Raw genomic sequence first — 20,083 nt, 5'->3', positions numbered from 1 at the left:
TGGGCTAAGAGAAATGTTTGGTCAGTTATCTTGTTTGGGACCATAACGTGTTAAAATGGCGGGGGATATAGATGACCTCGTCGAGTATACGCTTGTTACAATTGAGAATGATGTTTTGGTGTAAGTTCTTACACTGTTATCAAGGTTCTAACACCGTGGTAGAACCTACATGGAAATGTCGCTCTTAATTGTAATAAAGAAGTTGTTCATCCATAAATCTTATCCTTGTTTATATCGCCGGACTATTGCTGGATATGGCTTATACCAACAAGCATACAAAACGTAATTTCACTCATGATTCTGAATGTGCCTGTATTTCCCCAGCTGGCAGTATCATAATGGCGACTGACAAGAAGAACCAGTATCTGGTGACGGGCGACGTCGATGGCCTGGTGAAAGTCTGGGAGATCAGCGAGTACTGTACTCATCATGTAGACAAGCCATTACAGACACCTCCCCGTGAGTAGAGCTACACTTATACTGTACTCACCATGTAGACAAGCCATTACAGACACCTCCCTGTGAGTAGAGCTACACTTATACTGTACTCACCATGTAGACAAGCCATTACAGACGGCTCCCCGTGAGTAGAGCTACACTGTTATACTGTACTCACCATGTAGACAAGCTGTTACAGACACCTCCCCTTGAGTAGAGCTACACTTATACTGTACTCACCATGTAGACAAGCCATTACAGACACCTCCCAATGAGTAGACCTACACTTATACTGTACTCACCATGTAGACAAGCCATTACAGACACCTCCCCATGAGTAGAGCTACACTTATACTGTACTCACCGTGTAGACAAGCCATTACAGACACCTCCCCATGAGTAGAGCTACACTTATACTGTACTCACCATGTAGACAAGCTGTTACAGACACCTCCCCGTGAGTAGAGCTACACTTATACTGTACTCACCAGGTAGACAAGCTGTTACAGACACCTCCCTGTGAGTAGAGCTACGCTTATACTGTACTCACCATGTAGACAAGCTGTTACAGACACCTCCCCGTGAGTAGAGCTACACATATACTGTACTCACCATGTAGACAAGCAATTACAGACACCTCCCCGTGAGTAGAGCTACACTTATACTGTACTCACCATGTAGACAAGCCATTACAGACACCTCCCCATGAGTAGAGCTACACTTATACTGTACTCACCATGTAGACAAGCCATTACAGACACCTCCCCGTGAGTAGAGCTACACTTAAATACTGTACCCACCATGTAGACAAGCCATTACAGACACCTCCCCATGAGTAGAGCTACACTTATACTGTACTCCCCATGTAGACAAGCCATTACAGACACCTCCCCATGAGTAGAGCTACACTTATACTGTACTCCCCATGTAGACAAGCCATTACAGACACCTCCCCATGAGTAGAGCTACACTTATACTGTACCCACCATGTAGACAAGCCATTATAGACACCTCCCTGCGAGTAGAGCTACACTGTTATACTGTACTCACCATGTAGACAAGCCATTACAGACACCTCCCTGTGAGTAGAGCTACACCGTTATACTGTACTCACCATGTAGACAAGCCATTACAGACACCTCCCCGTGAGTAGAGCTACACTTATACTGTACTCACCATGTAGACAAGCCATTACAGACACCTCCCCGTGAGTAGAGCTACACTGTTTTACTGTACCAGCATGTAGACAAGCCATTACAGACACCTCCCCGTGAGTTGAGCTACACTTATACTGTACTCACCATGTAGACAAGCCATTACAGACACCTCCCCGTGAGTAGAGCTACACTTATACTGTACTCACCATGTAGACAAGCCATTACAGACACCTCCCTGTGAGTAGAGCTACACTGTTATACTGTACTCACCATGTAGACAAGCCATTACAGACACCTCCCTGTGAGTAGAGCTACACTTATACTGTACTCACCATGTAGACAAGCCATTACAGACACCTCCCCGTGAGTAGAGCTACACTGTTATACTGTACTCACCATGGGAGATGACCGCATTGTGTTATTGTTGTTGTGTTGGGAGATGATGATCTCATTGTGTTATTGTTGTTGTGTTGAGAGATGACCTCATTGTGTTATTGTTGTCGTGTTGGAAGATGACCTCATTGTGTTATTATTGTCATGTTGGGAGATGACCTCATTGTGTTATTGTTGTCGTGTTGGAAGATGACCTCATTGTGTTATTATTGTCATGTTGGGAGATGACCTCATTGTGTTATTGTTGTAGTGTTGGGAGATGACCTCATTGTGTTATTGTTGTCGTGTTGGAAGATGACCTCATTGTGTTATTGTTGTCATGTTGGGAGATGACCTCATTGTGTTATTGTTGTCGTGTTGGAAGATGACCTCATTGTGTTATTATTGTCATGTTGGGAGATGACCTCATTGTGTTATTGTTGTAGTGTTGGGAGATGACCTCATTGTGTTATTGTTGTCATGTTGGGAGATGACCTCATTGTGTTATTGTTGTCGTGTTGGCAGATGTCGTCAGTGTGTTATTATTGTCGTGTTTGGAGATGACCTCATTGTGTTATTGTTGTCGTGTTGGGAGATGTCGTCAGTGTGTTATTGTTGTCGTGTTGGGAGATGACCTCATTGTGTTATTGTTGTCGTGTTGGGAGATGACCTCATTTTGTTATTGTTGTCATGTTGGAAGATGACCTCATTGTGTTATTATTGTCATGTTGGGAGATGACCTCATTGTGTTATTGTTGTGGTGTTGAGAGATGACCTCATTGTGTTATTGTCGTGTTTGGAGATGACCTCATTGTGTTCTTGTTGTCATGTTGGGAGATGACCTCATTGTGTTATTGTTGTCGTGTTGGGAGATGTCGTCAGTGTGTTATTATTGTCGTGTTTGGAGATGACCTCATTGTGTTATTGTGGCAGCTCTGAAGTGCCAGTACCAGCCTCACCACGATATGATCAACTCACTGGACCTGTGTGAGCGCAACGACCGCGCCCTCGTCATCTCCGCCTCCTCAGACTGCAGCGTTGCGGTCTGGGACGTCCACGGCAACAAGCTGGGAGTCTTCGGTCAGGTAGGTTGTTTGAATAGCGAGGACAGATGTCCAATATTGTCATGATATGGACTTACATGGAAATCTCAAAAGGCCCTATGTCATAACCCTAATGTTAAAACATAAGATTTAAGGGCTCTTATTTAAAATAAACGACAAGTGGGAGTTGTTTATCGTACAAAAAGACATTGCAGGGAGAATAAACAAAGAGGGCGCGACCTGGAGTCGTTTACTCTCCCTGCAGTGTTTTATTGTATGATCAACATTATGTTCAGCCTCTTTAAGGATGTTGATAAAATGTGCAATCTTTGAAAATAGTTACCTTTATTTCATTAATGATGACTCTGACCTCGGCAATGTCGGACAAGTCCATTTTATGAACAGGTGGGTTAAGTTTGGTATTTCCCGCATATTCTCACAATCCTCACGTCGATTATCTGAAATTTTTCTTCCAATACCGATTGTTATATCTCTCCCACTTTTGGATGCGATCGTTCGGCCACTGTGTTTATCTGCATAGCCCAGCTACATCTATGGGGGAACAACTATCTCGCCACTTCCCTCTCAAGAATAACATCATCCAAATTTGTACAGGCATCAAGTTAGGAGCACCTGTTCAAATCTCCAGAAATGACGACACGATAGAACAATGTTTTATCGTGAAATAAACCATGCTTCATTCTTCATTGCTCTTTGCGATTTATCGCATAGCTATCTTATATTTTGAAATAATACAGTGCCAAACCTAAGGGATGTCAGGACTACATTTATAGTTAATTGTTGATTCAACTACTTGAATAATGGACCCGTAAAGATTCCGGGGTAGAATAGGTCTTCAGCAACCCATGCTTGTTGTAAAAGGTGATCTATGCTTGTCGTAAAAGGCGACTAACGGGATCGGGTGGTCAGGCTCGCTGACTTGGTTGAAGCACGTCATCGATCCCCATTGCGTGGATCGATGCTCATGATGTCAATCACTGGATTGTCTGATCCAGACTCAATTATTTTACAGACCGCCGTCATATAGCTGGAATATTGCTGAGTGCGGCGTTAAACAACAAACAAACAACCAAAAAAACTTGAATAATAAAAACAGATGCATGGTAAGGAAGTATTCCTACTCTGCAATTAGCCTTATAATATTTGAGATGTGTGTTGTTTCCAGGAGGAGCATTGGAAGATCGAGCCGTACGACCCCACAGCCGAGGAGGAAGAGGAAGACACGAAACAGGTGAGTCCCCCTTCCCTCCCTCATCCCCCTCGCTCATCCCCACCCCTTCCCTCAACCCCCTCCCTCATCCCCATCCCTTCCCTCATCCCCCTCCTTCCTCCCTCCCTCCCTCACCCCTCTCCCTCATCCCCCTCCCTCATCCCCTCGCTCATCCCTCCTCCCTTATCCCCCTTCTCTCACCCCCCTCCCTCATCCCCCCTCCCTCATCCCCACCCCTTCCCTCATCCCCACCCCTCATCCCCCTCCCTCATCCCCCCTCCCTCATCCCCCTCCCTCATCCCACCCCCTCATCCCCCTCATCCCCCCTCGCTCATCCCCTCCCTCATCCCTCCCTACCTCACCCCCTCCCTCATCCCTCCCTCCCTCCTCCCTCCCGACCTCACCCCCCTCGCTCATCCCCCTCCCTCATCCCGCCCCCTCATCCCCCTCGCTTATCCCCCTCCCTCATACCACCCCCTCATCCCCCCTCCCTCATCCCCCCTCCCTCCTCTTTAATCCCCCTTCTTGGTCTATGCATAGACTCGTTAGTCCAGTCAAAATGTAACTCTGGAATTCCAGCCTAGTTTTGCAAGTGTGGAAACTGGACTTTTATAGTCAGTTAACACCCTTGTTTTGGGTGATGCGAAACAGTGACAGAACTTCTAAGTGTCTCTCTAACATGCTATGCACTCTTGATACAAGGGGCAGTCGGGTAGCCTAGTGGTTAAAGCGTTCGCTCGTCACGCCGAAGACCCGGGTTCCATTCCCGACGTGTACAATGTGTGAAGCCCATTTCTGGTGTCCCCCGCCGTGATATTGCTGTAATATTGCTAAAAGCGGCATAAAACCATATTCACTCACTCACTCTTGATACAAATCTCCTCCCATGTTGCGATGCCAGGACGTTGCTGCTGAGAAGCTGGACATTGACCTTGTTGAATCGGATGCTGAGAGTCAGTGGGAGCCGGACGAGTCCGCAATATGCCAGCCCCAGGACTATCGCCTCAACACATGGAACAACACTGTCCTCGGTAAGAGAATCCCGGTTCGCCCCAATTATGTTTCTAGGTTTGTCAGCAGCATACCCGTGCTCTTGGGTTTCACCGAAGTGATAAATATCTGAGACCTGCATCACTTCGGGCTTTCCTCCAACATTAAGCTGACACGCCGTGATATAACTGGAATACTGTTAAAAGCGGCGTTAAACACAACTCACTCACTCACTCACTCCTCGGTAAGATTCTTGGTGCAGAGCTCCAGATAAGCTTTTGGCGTTGTGGGTATTTTACCCATGCATTTTAAAATCATTGGGTATCAGTAATTCTATTTGGGTATTCAAATTTCTGTTACCCACTAGTTTTTACACATGTGGGTATTTAAGTTAAATATTTAAAAACACTATTCATGTAGTCACTGCAAACTGGTGTAATGTGGGTTCGAGAGCTTTATAGGACTCACAAATAACCCGATACTTCCACAGGAAAGTGTGATGGCAAATGATCAGGATGTTACTCTCATCGTGGAGTTTGGCAAGGTTGACGGAATGCCCGTTTATAATTTCAAAATAAGTTGCTGATTCGCTAATCAAATATGCAGGGTTACTTCACAATATTTTGATGATACCACCAATTTTGTTTTTGTAGAGTATCTGTTTTGTTCGTTGCGTATTTGATACGCTTGGATTTTATTTTACTGCGTATTTCTGCATTTCTGATGCGTATTTTACGCAGATACGCAGCTTATCTGGAGCTCTGTTTGTGCAAAACTTCGAACCTGCGAAGATCCGGGGTAGAATAGGTCTTTAGCAACCTTTGCTTGCAGTAAAAGACAACTATGCTTGTTGTAAGAGTCGACTAACGAGATTGGGTGGTCAGGCTCGCTGACTTGGTTGATGCATGTCATCGAATCCAAATTGCGTCGATTGATGCTCATAATGTCAATCCCTGGATTGTCTGGTCCAGACTCGATTATTTACAAACCGCCATCATACAGCTGGAATATTGGTGAGTGGGCATTAAACAACAAACAAACTTGTAGCGACAGCACCATAGCCATGCAGAGTTGTGTCCCCTATAGAGACAGCACCATAGCCATGCAGAGTTGTGTCCCCTATAGAGACAGCACTATAGCCATGCAGAGTTGTGTCCCTTATAGAGCCATCACTATAGCCATGCAGAGTTGTGTCCCTTATAGAGACAGCACAATAGTCATGCAGAGTTGTGTCCCTTATAGAGACAGCACCATAGTCATGCAGAGTTGTGTCCCTTATAGAGCCATCACTATAGCCATGCAGAGTTGTGTCCCTTATAGAGCCATCACTATAGCCATGCAGAGTTATGTCCCTTATAGAGACAGCACTGTAGCCATACAGAGTTGTGTCCCTTATAGAGACAGCACTATAGCCATACAGAGTTATGTCCCTTGTAGTGACAGCACTATAGCCATGCAGAGTTGTGTCCCTTCTAGAGACAGCACTATAGCCATGCAGAGTTATGTCCCTTTAGAGACAGCACTATAGCCATGCAGTTATGTCCCTTATAGAGACAGCACTATAGCCATGCAGAGTTATGTCCCTTTAGAGACCGCACTATAGCCATGCAGAGTTATGTCCCTTTAGAGACAGCACTATAGCCATGTGAGTTATGTCCCTTTAGAGACAGCACGATATAACTGAAATAATATTCAAGTCGGCATTAAAACGAACTCACTCTCTCCCAGGCTGGTCTACCTGCCTCAAGGATCACATCAGAACTATACGGGTGCCTGAGTTACAACAGCCCCAGAGGACGATTTCTGGTTGTTTGAGGTGCAAAAATTGCATTCAATCTCATTAAAATCAGACCTTAGTTCTCGCTACCGCTAAACAAAGATCTGAAGACATCATATTAAGGGTCACGTCAGAACGACCTTTCATCCGACCAATCAGTGCGTCGCTTACCAGATTATGAAAGCGAAAATCGGAATGTGATTTCTAATCATGCAATCTCGAAAACTTTAACATGGGGTATTCCAAACGATAGTTACGGGTTTAACGACTAAATCCATACAATCTAGACCATCGATTAGCCATTCCAGAATGTTTTTTTATTCAGGTTTCAAATTTGTAATCGAGAATTTGTCCAAATATGTTTCGAAGCGCAGTTGCCAATTTGAAATTTGTGCCGTAAAGCAAGAGAAAGCTGCCTTCTGATTGGTCATTCCATTGGTCGGTCAAAGTTCGCGCAAGGGTGGTCTGACGTGACTCGTTATGGGATGTCCTCAGATCTTTGTTTAGCGATAGCGAGAACTAAGATCTGATTTTAATGAGATTGAAATTGCATTGGGTGATCAAACTTGATGTCTTGTTGATGTTCGCCATGCCCCATGTTACTCGTGTTTTCACTCATGGTTTGACTCGTCAAGACCCTTTCGTCCTTGACTGTGTCATAAAACAACATTCTCTCACTGCCACGTTGCATCTCTCCCCCCTGAGGGGCGGTCGGGTAGCCTAGTGGTTAAAGCGTTCGCTCGTCACGCCGAAGACCCAGGTTCGATTCCCGACATGGGTACAATGTGTAAAGCCCATTTCTGGTGTCCCCCGCCGTGATATTGCTGGAATATTGCTAAAAGCGGCGTAAAACCAAACTCACTCACTCACTCGCTCTCCCCCCTGACGCCCTGTGACCCTTTCTCCAGGCAAAGACTACCAAGAGCTGCGGGTGCGGAAGCGAGAGCGGCGCCAGCCCGGCACTATCCCCAACCTGCCGTACCTGCACTGGGAGCGGACCGGAGCGCCACCTGCTGGGCCCTACTCTGTGAGTAACTCTTGCTGTGCTTCTGTACATGTACAATGGGACGGCCATTTTGGTTTCAGGAGCGAAATGGAGGAATATGTTTATCTACTTTGGGCTGAAACAAAATCAAGATTCTATATCTTTCAGGGGTTCCATTGATTTCTTTGTTCCTCCTGGTCGTGTAAAAAAACATTAATCAAACAAAAATAGAACATTTAGAAAATATTTGGTCTTTAATGGAAACCCCAGGTCCCCTAAAATCACAATGGTCAGTTCAAATCTCATGTTGTCACTTAACATGTCTCATCATCACACTCATTTTGATTGAATATTGTAGGTCTTATGTTTAATAATTCCTGCGAATTCCACATCATTGAAAAAATACAGGATTATGGCAGTCACCACACTATGAAAAATCTTTACATTGTCAACAGAAGTCCTCTTCACTGTCACCTATCCATAATCAGTCGTATGGATACTAGTCTTCTTCTACCCAGTACTTTTGTGCATGCGTAAACAAGGAAACCTCACTTCTTTCCTGTGTGTGCCAGAGTCAACATCTGGGAAAGAATCAGCGTTAGAAATTGGCACTAGTCCTGTAGTCCTTGCCAAACTGCCCAGTGGTAAAGGTATCATAAGGACTAGTAGAAATTTGCCCTTTTCGAGGGTTTTGCTATATGTTATCATTATAAGGACTAGTGGACGAAAACTGTTAGTTTCTAACCCTGAAAATTCTGAGTATTTTCTACTGAGAACGTTCAGATCTGCCCGAGGCAGACAGGATAATAATTACATGCCTGTGGTACAGTGGAAGACTAAACTCAGATTAACTAAACATGGACTTACCTTGCAATCAACTAAACCTGAAATCCCCTTGCAATCAACTAAACGTGAAATCCCCTTGTAATCAACTAAATGTGAAATCCCCTTGTAATCAACTAAACGTGAAATCCCCTTGCAATCAACTAAACGTGAAATCCCCTTGCAATCAACTAAGCGTGAAATCCCCTTGCAATCAACTAATAGTGAAATCCCCTTGTAATCAACTAAACGTGAAATCCCCTTGTAATCAACTAAACGTGAAATCCCCTTGTAATCAACTAAACGTGAAATTCCCTTGTAATCAACTAAACGTGAAATCCCCTTGTAATGTAATGAACAATGAGAATGTAATAAGATACATGAAATGGATTTGAAACTTAAAGTGAAGTTGCCGTTTGATTAGTTTATGTTAACAATGTAAATGGGTAACTCTCTCAACTGTTTCTGTTCTATTCTATTTCTGTACTATTCTAGTTTACTATTTTGTAACTTGGAGAGAGATGTGCATTTACTACTTGCACATATGAACGCCAGAAGCCAACTGAAATACACTGAGCATGCGCATGCGCATTTTACGCTCATCCAGCAAGAAGCACGTGCTGCATGCCAACTTAAACGCTTTCCACGAAGCTGTTGTGTACCCATGAATCCACCACTGTGTCCAGGAACATGACACTTGTTCCCGGACACTGTTCCCGGACACTTTTTCCCGAACGCTTCAGAACATGCCCCCTTCCATGATAGGCCCTTGTCTATCATCTATTTGGAACAATACTTCATCAAAACAACCCAGTTGACAAACTACCTTATAATTTTGAAACCTTTGGAGGAAAATATTATAAGTAATTTATTGTGGCCGAACTTCATAGATGGTGAATACTTGTCAAACATATGTTGAATAGAGCTGTGACATGAAACACCATGACTGTTTACACTTGTATCGGGGGAACGTTATTAAGAAGTATATACCGTATTCGACATAATAAGCGCCTCACTCTAATAAGCGCCTACGGCGATATTTGCTAATGTTTTGGCTAGTGAACAATCCCAATTAGCACCCCTTCCAATTGATCAATGTACACAAGACTTATTTATTCGTGTATAATACGCACTCGTGTGTTATATGCACCCTTAATTATTTGGAATTAAATTCAGGAAAAATATCCCTGTCGTGTATAATACGCACAGACTTTTCTTTTGTATTATTTCAGGCTGTCAGCATAAATCACGAAATTTACGATTTTTCAACTGTTTTTTTTCTCACCATAATCATATTCTAATAAGAGCCCCTATTTCTAATTTTGAGCGCACCCTAGGTGTTTGTTACATTGAATACGGTAATACTGATGTAAAGCTTAAGTCTTGTAATCCGATGCTCAACCAATATTGAGCAATGTGTAATAAAAGGCTGTGTGTTGAGCTGGACAATTGAGCAGCAGCTACCCTCTTGAGAACTCGGGATTGTGTAAATATTAAACTCTTATATTACTAGTCATTGGGATTCAGGTGCATCCTTGCTATTGTACAAAGCAAAGAAACTGCCTTGGTTGTTTTCAGAAACTTCATTTTTTTATGACTGTCCCTGTGTCCAAAATGGTTGAAGTAGCATCTAGGTCTGAGCAAATATAGCTTTGTAAAAGATCTACTGTGCGTTTTGTGAGATCCTTACGATAGGCATCTCTTTAAATTTGAAGCCTTTAATCTGAATAGGCGTTGTGCAGTTGGGAGAACATGAATGCATGACACTTTTTATAGAAAGCAACTTTTTTTATTCTTTGTCACGACATTTCAGAGCTACATTATATTGAGCAGGAAGTTCTGAAACATCGTGACGAAGAATAAAAGAAGTTGCTTTCCATAGATAGTGTTATCTATTCATATTTATATTTTTTTGAATGAAACCCGGGTTGGTAAACGAACAAAACATGGCTTATGTAAATACCACTCAGGGAAAGCGTGGAACAGCTGGGGTTGAGTATAAATGTTCAGTAGGTGACATTAATCTATAACAGAGAGCTAGACCTAATGGTGTCCGAGCAGAGGGAGTGCTGTGTCACAATATCAATATTTTATGCCGAATTTATATCTGTTATACGTACGTATATTTTGCTTTTGACAAACGCCGAAGACCCGGGTTCGATTCCTGACATGGGTACATTCTGTGAAGCCCATTTCTGGTGTCCCTGCCGTGATATTGCTGGAATATTGCTGAAAGCGGCGTAAAACCATACTCACTCACTCACTCACTTTTGACAATAACATTGCGAATTTATGTAAAAATGTTGATTATGTCCCTTTATTATCTATGATGGCAAACGTATCGGGGTTAATAAAAATCAAATATGCTCTAGGGTCATTAGACTAACATCTAGTCTCTGAAATTAACATATCGTACAGAAAAAAACAGTTGTTCAGTTATCTTAATAAAAATATAATAAAAGGGAGCCCAGTGACTCTCTTCAGATACTGCAAATATCTAGACTTGCCAAACATTATAGACTTGCATAGGCTGTATTTGATATATAGAGGTTATCACGCGAGTGTGTTTGGGGATGGTAAATATCCTGCATTAGGAATAAACATTGTATTAGCGAGCCTTGTTTCGAAATTTATATCTCCAAAGTTGCCAAAACTTATAAAATGCCTTAGCTACGTCACAGTTAGACACTGATTTTCAGTATATTAGTCTGTTCTTTTGATAATGATAGCAATTTTCCCTGTAGTTTATCCAGATTCCTGATGGTTAATTCTGCCTTGATCGCCGAATGACGAGGGCGACGCCATGTTGTTTATAAACACTGAAAGTAGTCCCTACTTGACCTTTGAAATTTGCATCTCTATCCGCATATGACCCCAACGGATATGGTTTTTATCCGTTGGCTTTATCCTGCCGAGAAACCTACCCATTATATGATAAATATTTGTATCAGGGTTTGTAAGACAGACTATATTGTCATATCACATCACGAGACAACAGTGTATTGTTTCTGTCATCCGGATGCATTGTTGACGTCATTCGAATCTTATTGTGACATGAGTTCGGAATGACGTCACACTAGAAACGATGTCATAGCTGAAGATTGTTGACATCATTTCACAAATTGTGGTTCCGCTGCTGTTGCGACTTGTAAACACAAAAATTCATCTCTGTATGTAGACATCTTCTTCAGTAATAAATAGAACATTGTATTTGGGTTCATGTCCTGCTATGCTCAGGACACTCGTGTCTAATTCCAGCTGATTCGCTTTGCAGAGTTGCGTCCCTTGGGCACGCCAGAAACCTATGATTGTGGGTTCGAATCCTGATTCGCCTTGATTATGTTTCTAGGTTTGTCAGCACCATACCTGTGCTCGTGGGTTTTCATCGAAGTGGTAAACGTCTGAGACCTGCATCACTTCGGGCTTTCCTCCCACATTAAGCTGACACGCCGCAATATAACTGTAATACTGTTAAAAGTGGCGTTAAACCCAACTCACTCACTCACTCACTCTAAATCGCGCCTGGTCGTAAGAGGCGACTTAATAGAATGTGTGGTTAATCTTGGTGATTCGGTTGATTGTATGTCATCGTATGCTGATGGGGTGGATTGTTGCTCATGATATCAATCACTGAAATATTTCTGAGTGTGGCTTTAACCAGCACACACAGACACACACAAGCACGCACCAATACAAGCACAGACCAGTGTGCGAAATAAGCACCTACCCGGTCACCAGTGTCTACTTTCTTTCTCGTGACTTTCCTTGACTCAGATTAAGCGTGCAGATTTTTTCTTCAAGGCGGGGTGAAAGGGATTTATTCTCCCGCTCAGAAATTGATTTCCCTCCCAGGCGGGATACACAGTATTTCATCATGATCACATGAACCAATCAGATCTTATCATTCTGACATTGAGGTATGATAATGTTGGGTCTGGGCTGGGACGAGTCCAAATTTACTACCCGGGTACCCACACCCCTATTACCCGACCCTACCCGGGTACCCGCTGTTGGTTTCAAGACAAAGGTACTTGACCCTACCCGGGTACCCGCTGTTGGTATCAAGAGACAGGTACAAAATGTCCGATTGGGAATAATTTGACAGTAGCCCTGGCAGACTGTTTTCAGATACACGTATAAAACGATGTGGTCATGCATACACTGAAGTTGACTAAAGTTTTAGCTTTGTTGAAACATATTTAAGTTCGAAGGAACGTGTTCATAGTCATGAAGAAATGCGAACTTTAGAGACTTAAAATTGTTGTGTAACCGTTTAGTTATTTAGTGATATTTTTGTCCTGAAACAATATATCACGTGACTAACCACAGGTCCGGGTAGTCCTGTTGGTACCCGGGTCCTACTCAGTACCCACCCGACCCGGGTACCCAAGTTACCCGTCCCAGCTCTAGTGTCTAGGATTGGTTAGTGAAAATTGTCGAGCTGGCCTGGTTGGCAAGTGTTGAAGAAATTATTGTACACATTGTCCCTGTGTAAAGGAGCAACGATATCATACCACGATACCATTGTCATGCCTTGTCAATACAGCTTACTACATATGCTATGGGGGGCACGGGTGGCCCAGTCGTCTTAGGCGCCGCGATTCGCTGTGCAAAGTGGCGTCCCTTGGGCACGCCAGAAACTTAGGATTGTGGGTTTGAATCCCGGTTCGCCCCGATTATGTTTCTAGGTTTGTCAGCACCTTACCCGTGCTTGTGGGTTTCACTGAAGTGGTAAACGTCTTGAGACCTGCATCACTTCAGGCTTTCCTCCCACATTAAGTTGACACGATAACTGGAATACTGTTAAAAGCGGCATTAAACCCAACTCACTCACTCACTCACTCACTCACTCACTCACTCACTCACTCACTCACTCACTCACTCAAAATGCCAAACTGTTGGCATTACATTTGTAAATTTATTTTGTAAGATGACATTTTCTGGATGTTTATGAAATTTCCGAATGAGGTGAGGTGAAATGGGGTTTAGCATACAGTAGAACATGGATATAACGAACTACAAGGGACCGGAGAAATCAGTTCGTTATATTCGTTGTTCGTTATATACGTTTTCGCTCAGAAACGTCCTCCATCTTGGCTTAAACAAAATACACATACACGTTTATACACGTTTCCTCCCGCAGTTAAAAAGTACCAACATTTTAATGCAATGGTCGGACGAAATTGTATCTGAAGTTATTATTTGATCAGAATTAAGATTAACATAATGCAAGTTCAACGAGGTTGAATCTTCACCAGTAATTGTGTTGATTCTCGTCTGATTGCGTACATCCAGTTGTCATTAACACTTGACACTGAGAGAGATTTCTCAGTCAGTAAATAATGGTAGATGTGCTTGTCGGTGATCAGATATCAGTTGGCTATATCCGTTAGTTCGCTGTAGAGGGTTCGTTATGTACGTAAATTTTATATGATAATATATAGGGGCTAAATCAGTTCGTTAACAGTTTGTTGAATCTGTTTGTTAACTCTATAAGAATATGTTTCAAAGCGTAGTCGCCAGTTTGAAACTAGTGTCGTAAAGCTCGAGAAAGCTGCCTTCTGACTGGCTAATGTCGATTTCTTGTCAATCATTTCATTGGTCGGTCATAATTCACGAAAGGTCGTTCTGACGTGACCATATGGGATGTCCTCAGATCTTTGTTAAGGGGTAGCGAAAACTAAGATCTGATTTTAATGAGATTGGTTGTTCTCTGGCCCCTCGGTTGATATCAGTTGTCATCCAATCCCGCGGGGTACATGGTGTGATGAATCCTGTGTGGGAGCCAGGTACCCAGCGTACTTCACACAATATGCCCGAGGGATTGGTTGACGACAACAGACACGAAATATATGTCCGCAGTTTCAAGGAAAACACTTTGATTCAGCCATTTTGACTGTTAGCAGATGACGCTGAGAACTTCCCTTTACCCAATGCACCGGATAAACATCGGTTCATATCAGCTCAGTGATACTTACGAGAGATAAGCAAGTTACCTGAGGTGTGCTCCGATTGATTTCTCTGTGGGGTATATTGAAAATAATTACCTGCTCCTTAACCAATCAGAAGCTAGTATTTTATTGTCAGGTGAGATAAGGGTGGATGTACCCTCTATGCTAGTTGGTGTTCCCCAGGCCCGAGCATAAACAACCATCAGCCCATGTCCTCCACGAGACCAGTGGACAACTTATGTCTTACTTCCAGTCCAGTAGTATTTTAGGTCTTCAGCAACCCATGCTTGCCGTTAAAGGTGACTATGCTTGTCGTAAGAGGCGACTATGCTTGTCGTAAAAGGCGACGAACGGGATCGGGTGGTCAGGCTTGCTGACTTGGTTGATGCATGTCATCGATCCCAATTGCGTGGATCGATGCTCACGATATCAATCATTGGATTGTCTGGTCCAGACTCGATTATTTACAGACCGCCGTCATATAGCTGGAATATTGCTGAGTGCGGCGTTAAACAACAAACCAACCAACGATAGTATTTTCTTGTCCTTGGGAGCAGAATTCCACATGCCATGCAAAGCTTTGATAAAAAATAAATAAAGACAATTTAACTTTTTTATTTATTTTTTTATCATAAAACAAGATAAATGATGTCAAAGTTCACTGCATAATCTTCCAATGATTGACAGTGACAACTAGCTGGTGAAAATAACAAACATGGCCCTTGTTTAAAAATGGTTAGACATGCCTGGGACATACTTGGTCCATAGCTGGGAAATATCTGACACATGTGAGGGATAGATCTCACATATGTCTCAGATACATGTGAGATATAAATGAGATATATATCTGAGAGATATGTCAGATATATATGACTGAGACACATGTCAGATATATATGAGACATGTGATAGATCTCACATACACATGTCTCAGATACATGTGGGATATAAATGAGATATATCTGAGACTTATGTGGGATATATACGAGATATATATGAGACATGTGAGATATATATCTTAGGTGCCATATCTAAGGTATATATAACACACATTTGAGAGATATATGGGGCATATAACTCATATCTGACAGATATGGCACATATCTGACACATGTGACACATATCTGAGAATATGACACATTTGACACATCTGGGACATGACACATCTGACATATCTGGGACAAATCAGACATATCTGGGACATATGACACATTTGACACATATCTGGAATACATATCAGACACATATCTGGGACATAACAGACACATATCTGGGACATATCTGGGACATATCTGACACACCTGGGACATATCAGACACATATCAGACACACCTGGGACATATCAGACACATATCAGACACACCTGGGACATATCAGACACATATCTGACACACCTGGGACATATCAGACACATATCAGACACACCTGGGACATATCAGACACATATCTGACACACCTGGGACATATCAGACACATATCAGACACACCTGGGACATATCAGACACATATCTGACACACCTGGGACATATCAGACACATATCAGACACACCTGGGACATATCAGACACATATCTGACACACCTGGGACATATCTGGGACATATCTGGGACATATCTGGGACATATCTGACACACCTGGGACATATCAGACACATATTATAACTAACACACATCCAAGACATATCTGGGCCATATACTACTGAAGAGAAGCTAACAAACACCCGATTTATTCACATAATTATAGTTAATCTGACATGACATGACAAATTAACTATGGTCACATGAAAAAACCCGGGTGTTCTTTAACTTCTTTTGAGTAGTATATATGTCCGAAACATGAGACACACATTTGACACATATATCAGACACATATATCAGACACATATCTGAGCCATCAGACACATATGTGACACATATCAGACACTCACACACACTGCATCCACCTCAAGGTGCCTGTGTTACAACACCCTGATCCTGTATACCGAGTTCCACACCCGTGAAGATCCGGGGTAGAATAGGTCTTCAGCAACCCATGCTTGCCGTCAAAGGTGACTATGCTTGTCGTAAGAGGCGACTAACGGGATCGGGTGGTCAGGCTCGCTGACTTGGTTGATGCATGTCATCGATCCCAATTGCGTGGATCGATGCTCATGATATCAATCACTGGATTGTCGAGTCCAGACTCGATTATTTACAGACCGCCATCATACAGCTGAAATATTGCTGAGTGCGGCGTTAAACAACAAACAAACAAACAAACTGAGATGCCAACCATTCAATTTTAGAAAAATCATTTCCATATTTTTTTAACCGATTTCGGGGCAGTGGGGTAGCCTAGTGGGTAAAGTTTTCACTTGTCATGCTGAAGGCCCAGGTTTGATTCCCTACATGGGTACGATGTGTGAAGCCCATTTCTGGTGTCCCCTGCCGTGATATTGCTGGAATATTGCTAAAAGTGGTTGTAAAATTCAACTTGCTCACTAAAATTTCTGACAGTATGAGGAAATGACATACCGTATTCGACGTAATAAGGGCCTGGGGCGTTCTCAAAATTAGAAATAGGGGGCTCTTATTAGAATATAATTTTGATGAGGAAAAACAGAGTTGAAAGATCGTAAATTTTGTAGTTTATGCTGACACCTGAAATGATACAAAAGAAACGTATGTGCGTATCATACACGACAGATATATTTTCCAGAATTAAATTGCCCATAATTAAGAGTGCATATAACACACGAGTGCGTATTTTACACGAATAAATAAGTCTTGTGTACATTGATCAATCGGAAGGGGTGCTAATTGGGATTGTTCACTAGCCAATATATCAGCAAATATCGCCGTGGGTGCTTATTAGAGCGGGGCGCTTAATACGTCGAATATGGTACTTCACAATAATAATACAATATGGTCCTTGCCAATAATTTAAAACTGGTTATTGACTTTGCTACAGACTCATATCCAACTAATTACTTGTCAAATAATAATCACTTAAAAACGATTTGAGCTGGGAATAATATACAATGTAAAAGATAATTTGATTTCATAAAAATTGAATAACTTGCAAGTGATTCAATGGCATTTGAGAGACTAATCAAACAACATTCATACCTCTATAACAAACATATCTGATTCAAGTCAATTCTTATTAATAAGGGTGGTCGGGTAGCCTAGTGGTTAAAGCGCTCGGTCATCACGCCAAAGACCTGGGTTCGTATCCCCACATAAGTACAATTTGTGAAGCCCATTTCTGGTGTCCCCGGTCGTGATATTTGCTGGAATATTGCTAAAAGCGGCGTAAAAATCCATACTCACTTACTCACTCAATCTCATTAAAATAAGATCTTAGTTCTCGCTTCCGCTAAACAAAGATCTGAGGACATCCCATTACGGGTCACGTCAGAACAACCTTTCATCTAACCAATCAGAGCTTCTCTTACCAGATCCCCGGAATGTGTTTTCTAATGATGCAACCACGATATATTTAACATGCGGTATTCAGAACGACAGTTACGGGTTTTATGATTATATCTATACAATCTAGGCCATCTGTAAGCCATTCCAGAATGTTGTTTTGGTCAGTTTTAAATTTTTTAAAAGTCAAAATCTGTTTCGAAGCGTAGTCGCCAGTTTGAAACTAGTGTATAAAGCTCGAGATAGCTGCCTTCTGATTGGCAAGTGTCGATTTCTTGTTAGTCATTTCAATGGTCGGTCAATGTTCTCAAAAGGTTGTTCTGACGTGACCCGTAATAGGATGTCCTCAGATCTTTGGTTAGTGGTAGCGAAAACTAAGATCTGATTTTAATGAGATTGAGTATTTTCATGAACCTATTTTTTTATTTGTCTGTGATATTTTGTGATAATAGGTGAGGTGAAATGGGGTTTAACATCGCGTCCAAGATTATTGCACTTATATAGTGACGTGCATGCACGTGTGTGTGTGTGTGGCTGCTTGTACTAGTACGGACTGATGCCGATTTATAGTGCTAGCTCACTGAGATACAATGCGACAGTTTAACATGAATACACCACTCAGACACAGTATACTGACTCCGAGCCGACCAGTCCTTGTTTTAGCCCCTTAATGCCGAGCGCCAGACAGGGTAACAACAAGTACCATCTTTAAACGTCTTTTGGTATGACGCGGCCGGAGATCGACCTCCAGACCTTCCGCTCTCCGGGCGGATGCTCTACCACTAGACCACAGAGGCAGTCGCTGTGTTTAATAAATCAATCAAGGGTAACTTCACACACTGCTTTTTTATGTGGTAAGAAGAGAGTTCAAACAACAATATGAAATCATTGACATCGTTCTCTGCAACAATGCAACAGAAGCCGACTCTATTATCAATTTCACGAACAGTAGTCAGCTCGGGCGTGGACTATATGTTTAGAGGATTATGGAAGCATAAATGTAAATATATTTTCTTGGTTAGCCAATGAAATGACAAGGAATCACTTGCAATTTATTTATTATTTTTATTAATTTTAGTACCCAATTCTTGTTTTCTGCATTCATAACCTTGACCTTGGCATCGGCTCAACCTTTGACCTCTTGGTTGGCATCTCTATATCTATATTGATACCGTATTCGACGTATTAAGCGCCCCGCTCTAATAAGCACCCACGCGATATTTGCTAATATACTGGCTAGTGAACAATCCTAATAAGCATCCCTTCCGATTGATCAATGTTCACAAGACTTACTTATTCGCGTATTATACGCACTCGAGTGTTATATGCACCCTTAATTATGGGCAATGAAATTCTGGAAAAATATATCTGTAGTATATAAACATTTCAGGCTGTCAGCATAAACCACAAAATTTATCTTTGAACTTTATCTTTTTTCACCAAAATAATATTCTAATAAGAGACCCCTATAATTTTGAAAGCGCCCTGGGTGTTTATTACGTCGAATACGGTAGTATTGAAGTCTGCAAGGTGGAATATACATGTCACAAACAGCAGCTCATTCAGGCTGCACCCTCCTCACCACAACACGTGCACAACTTGTGCACAACATGTGCACAACAGCATCCAGCAACACGCTCTCAAAAACTGGAAATACTTCTATAGAATTGTCACACACTGTTTCTACTGTCAAGATTGATGAGTATTTACACATGCAATGGCAGAGGTTTCAAAAGCGGTGGATGGGTCATCACAGTTGTGAAAATACCACCCTCAGTTGGGCCTTATCACTGTTATGAATAATACGACCTACAGTTAGGGGTGTGGATTGGGGGTAGTACGACCTACAGTTAGGGGTGTGGATTGGGGGTAGTACGACCTTCAGTTAGGGGTGTGGATTGGGGGTAGT

The 20,083-nt window shown here is 42.3% G+C and overlaps 1 protein-coding gene and 1 long non-coding RNA gene across 3 annotated transcripts in view; one reads left to right on the top strand and one right to left on the bottom strand.

Moving 5' to 3' along the window:
- LOC124112903 (WD repeat-containing protein 49-like) overlaps window positions 1-20,083 on the top strand; it is a 143,845-nt gene that overhangs the window by 59,794 nt on the left and 63,968 nt on the right. For both annotated transcript variants that reach the window (XM_048395691.1, XM_048395690.1), the window contains 5 exons: window positions 325-459; window positions 2,901-3,052; window positions 4,197-4,262; window positions 5,143-5,272; window positions 7,917-8,035. In XM_048395691.1, the coding sequence (XP_048251648.1) occupies window positions 325-459; window positions 2,901-3,052; window positions 4,197-4,262; window positions 5,143-5,272; window positions 7,917-8,035 (602 nt within the window). The remainder of the gene's footprint in view (window positions 1-324; window positions 460-2,900; window positions 3,053-4,196; window positions 4,263-5,142; window positions 5,273-7,916; window positions 8,036-20,083) is intronic.
- LOC125379338 lies at window positions 15,366-16,879 on the bottom strand. The gene is made up of 2 exons (XR_007220697.1): window positions 16,399-16,879; window positions 15,366-16,336 (listed from the first exon to the last, which is right to left on the bottom strand). It is a non-coding gene; the product is annotated as an uncharacterized LOC125379338 (long non-coding RNA).

The sequence above is a fragment of the Haliotis rufescens genome, unplaced genomic scaffold (assembly GCF_023055435.1).
Source record: "Haliotis rufescens isolate VD_foot unplaced genomic scaffold, xgHalRufe1.0.p SCAF_14, whole genome shotgun sequence".
Classification (NCBI taxonomy): Eukaryota; Metazoa; Mollusca; class Gastropoda; order Lepetellida; family Haliotidae; genus Haliotis; species Haliotis rufescens.
The sequence above is the reverse complement of the archived record's forward strand: the minus strand, read 5'-3'. Positions and strand labels throughout refer to the sequence as shown.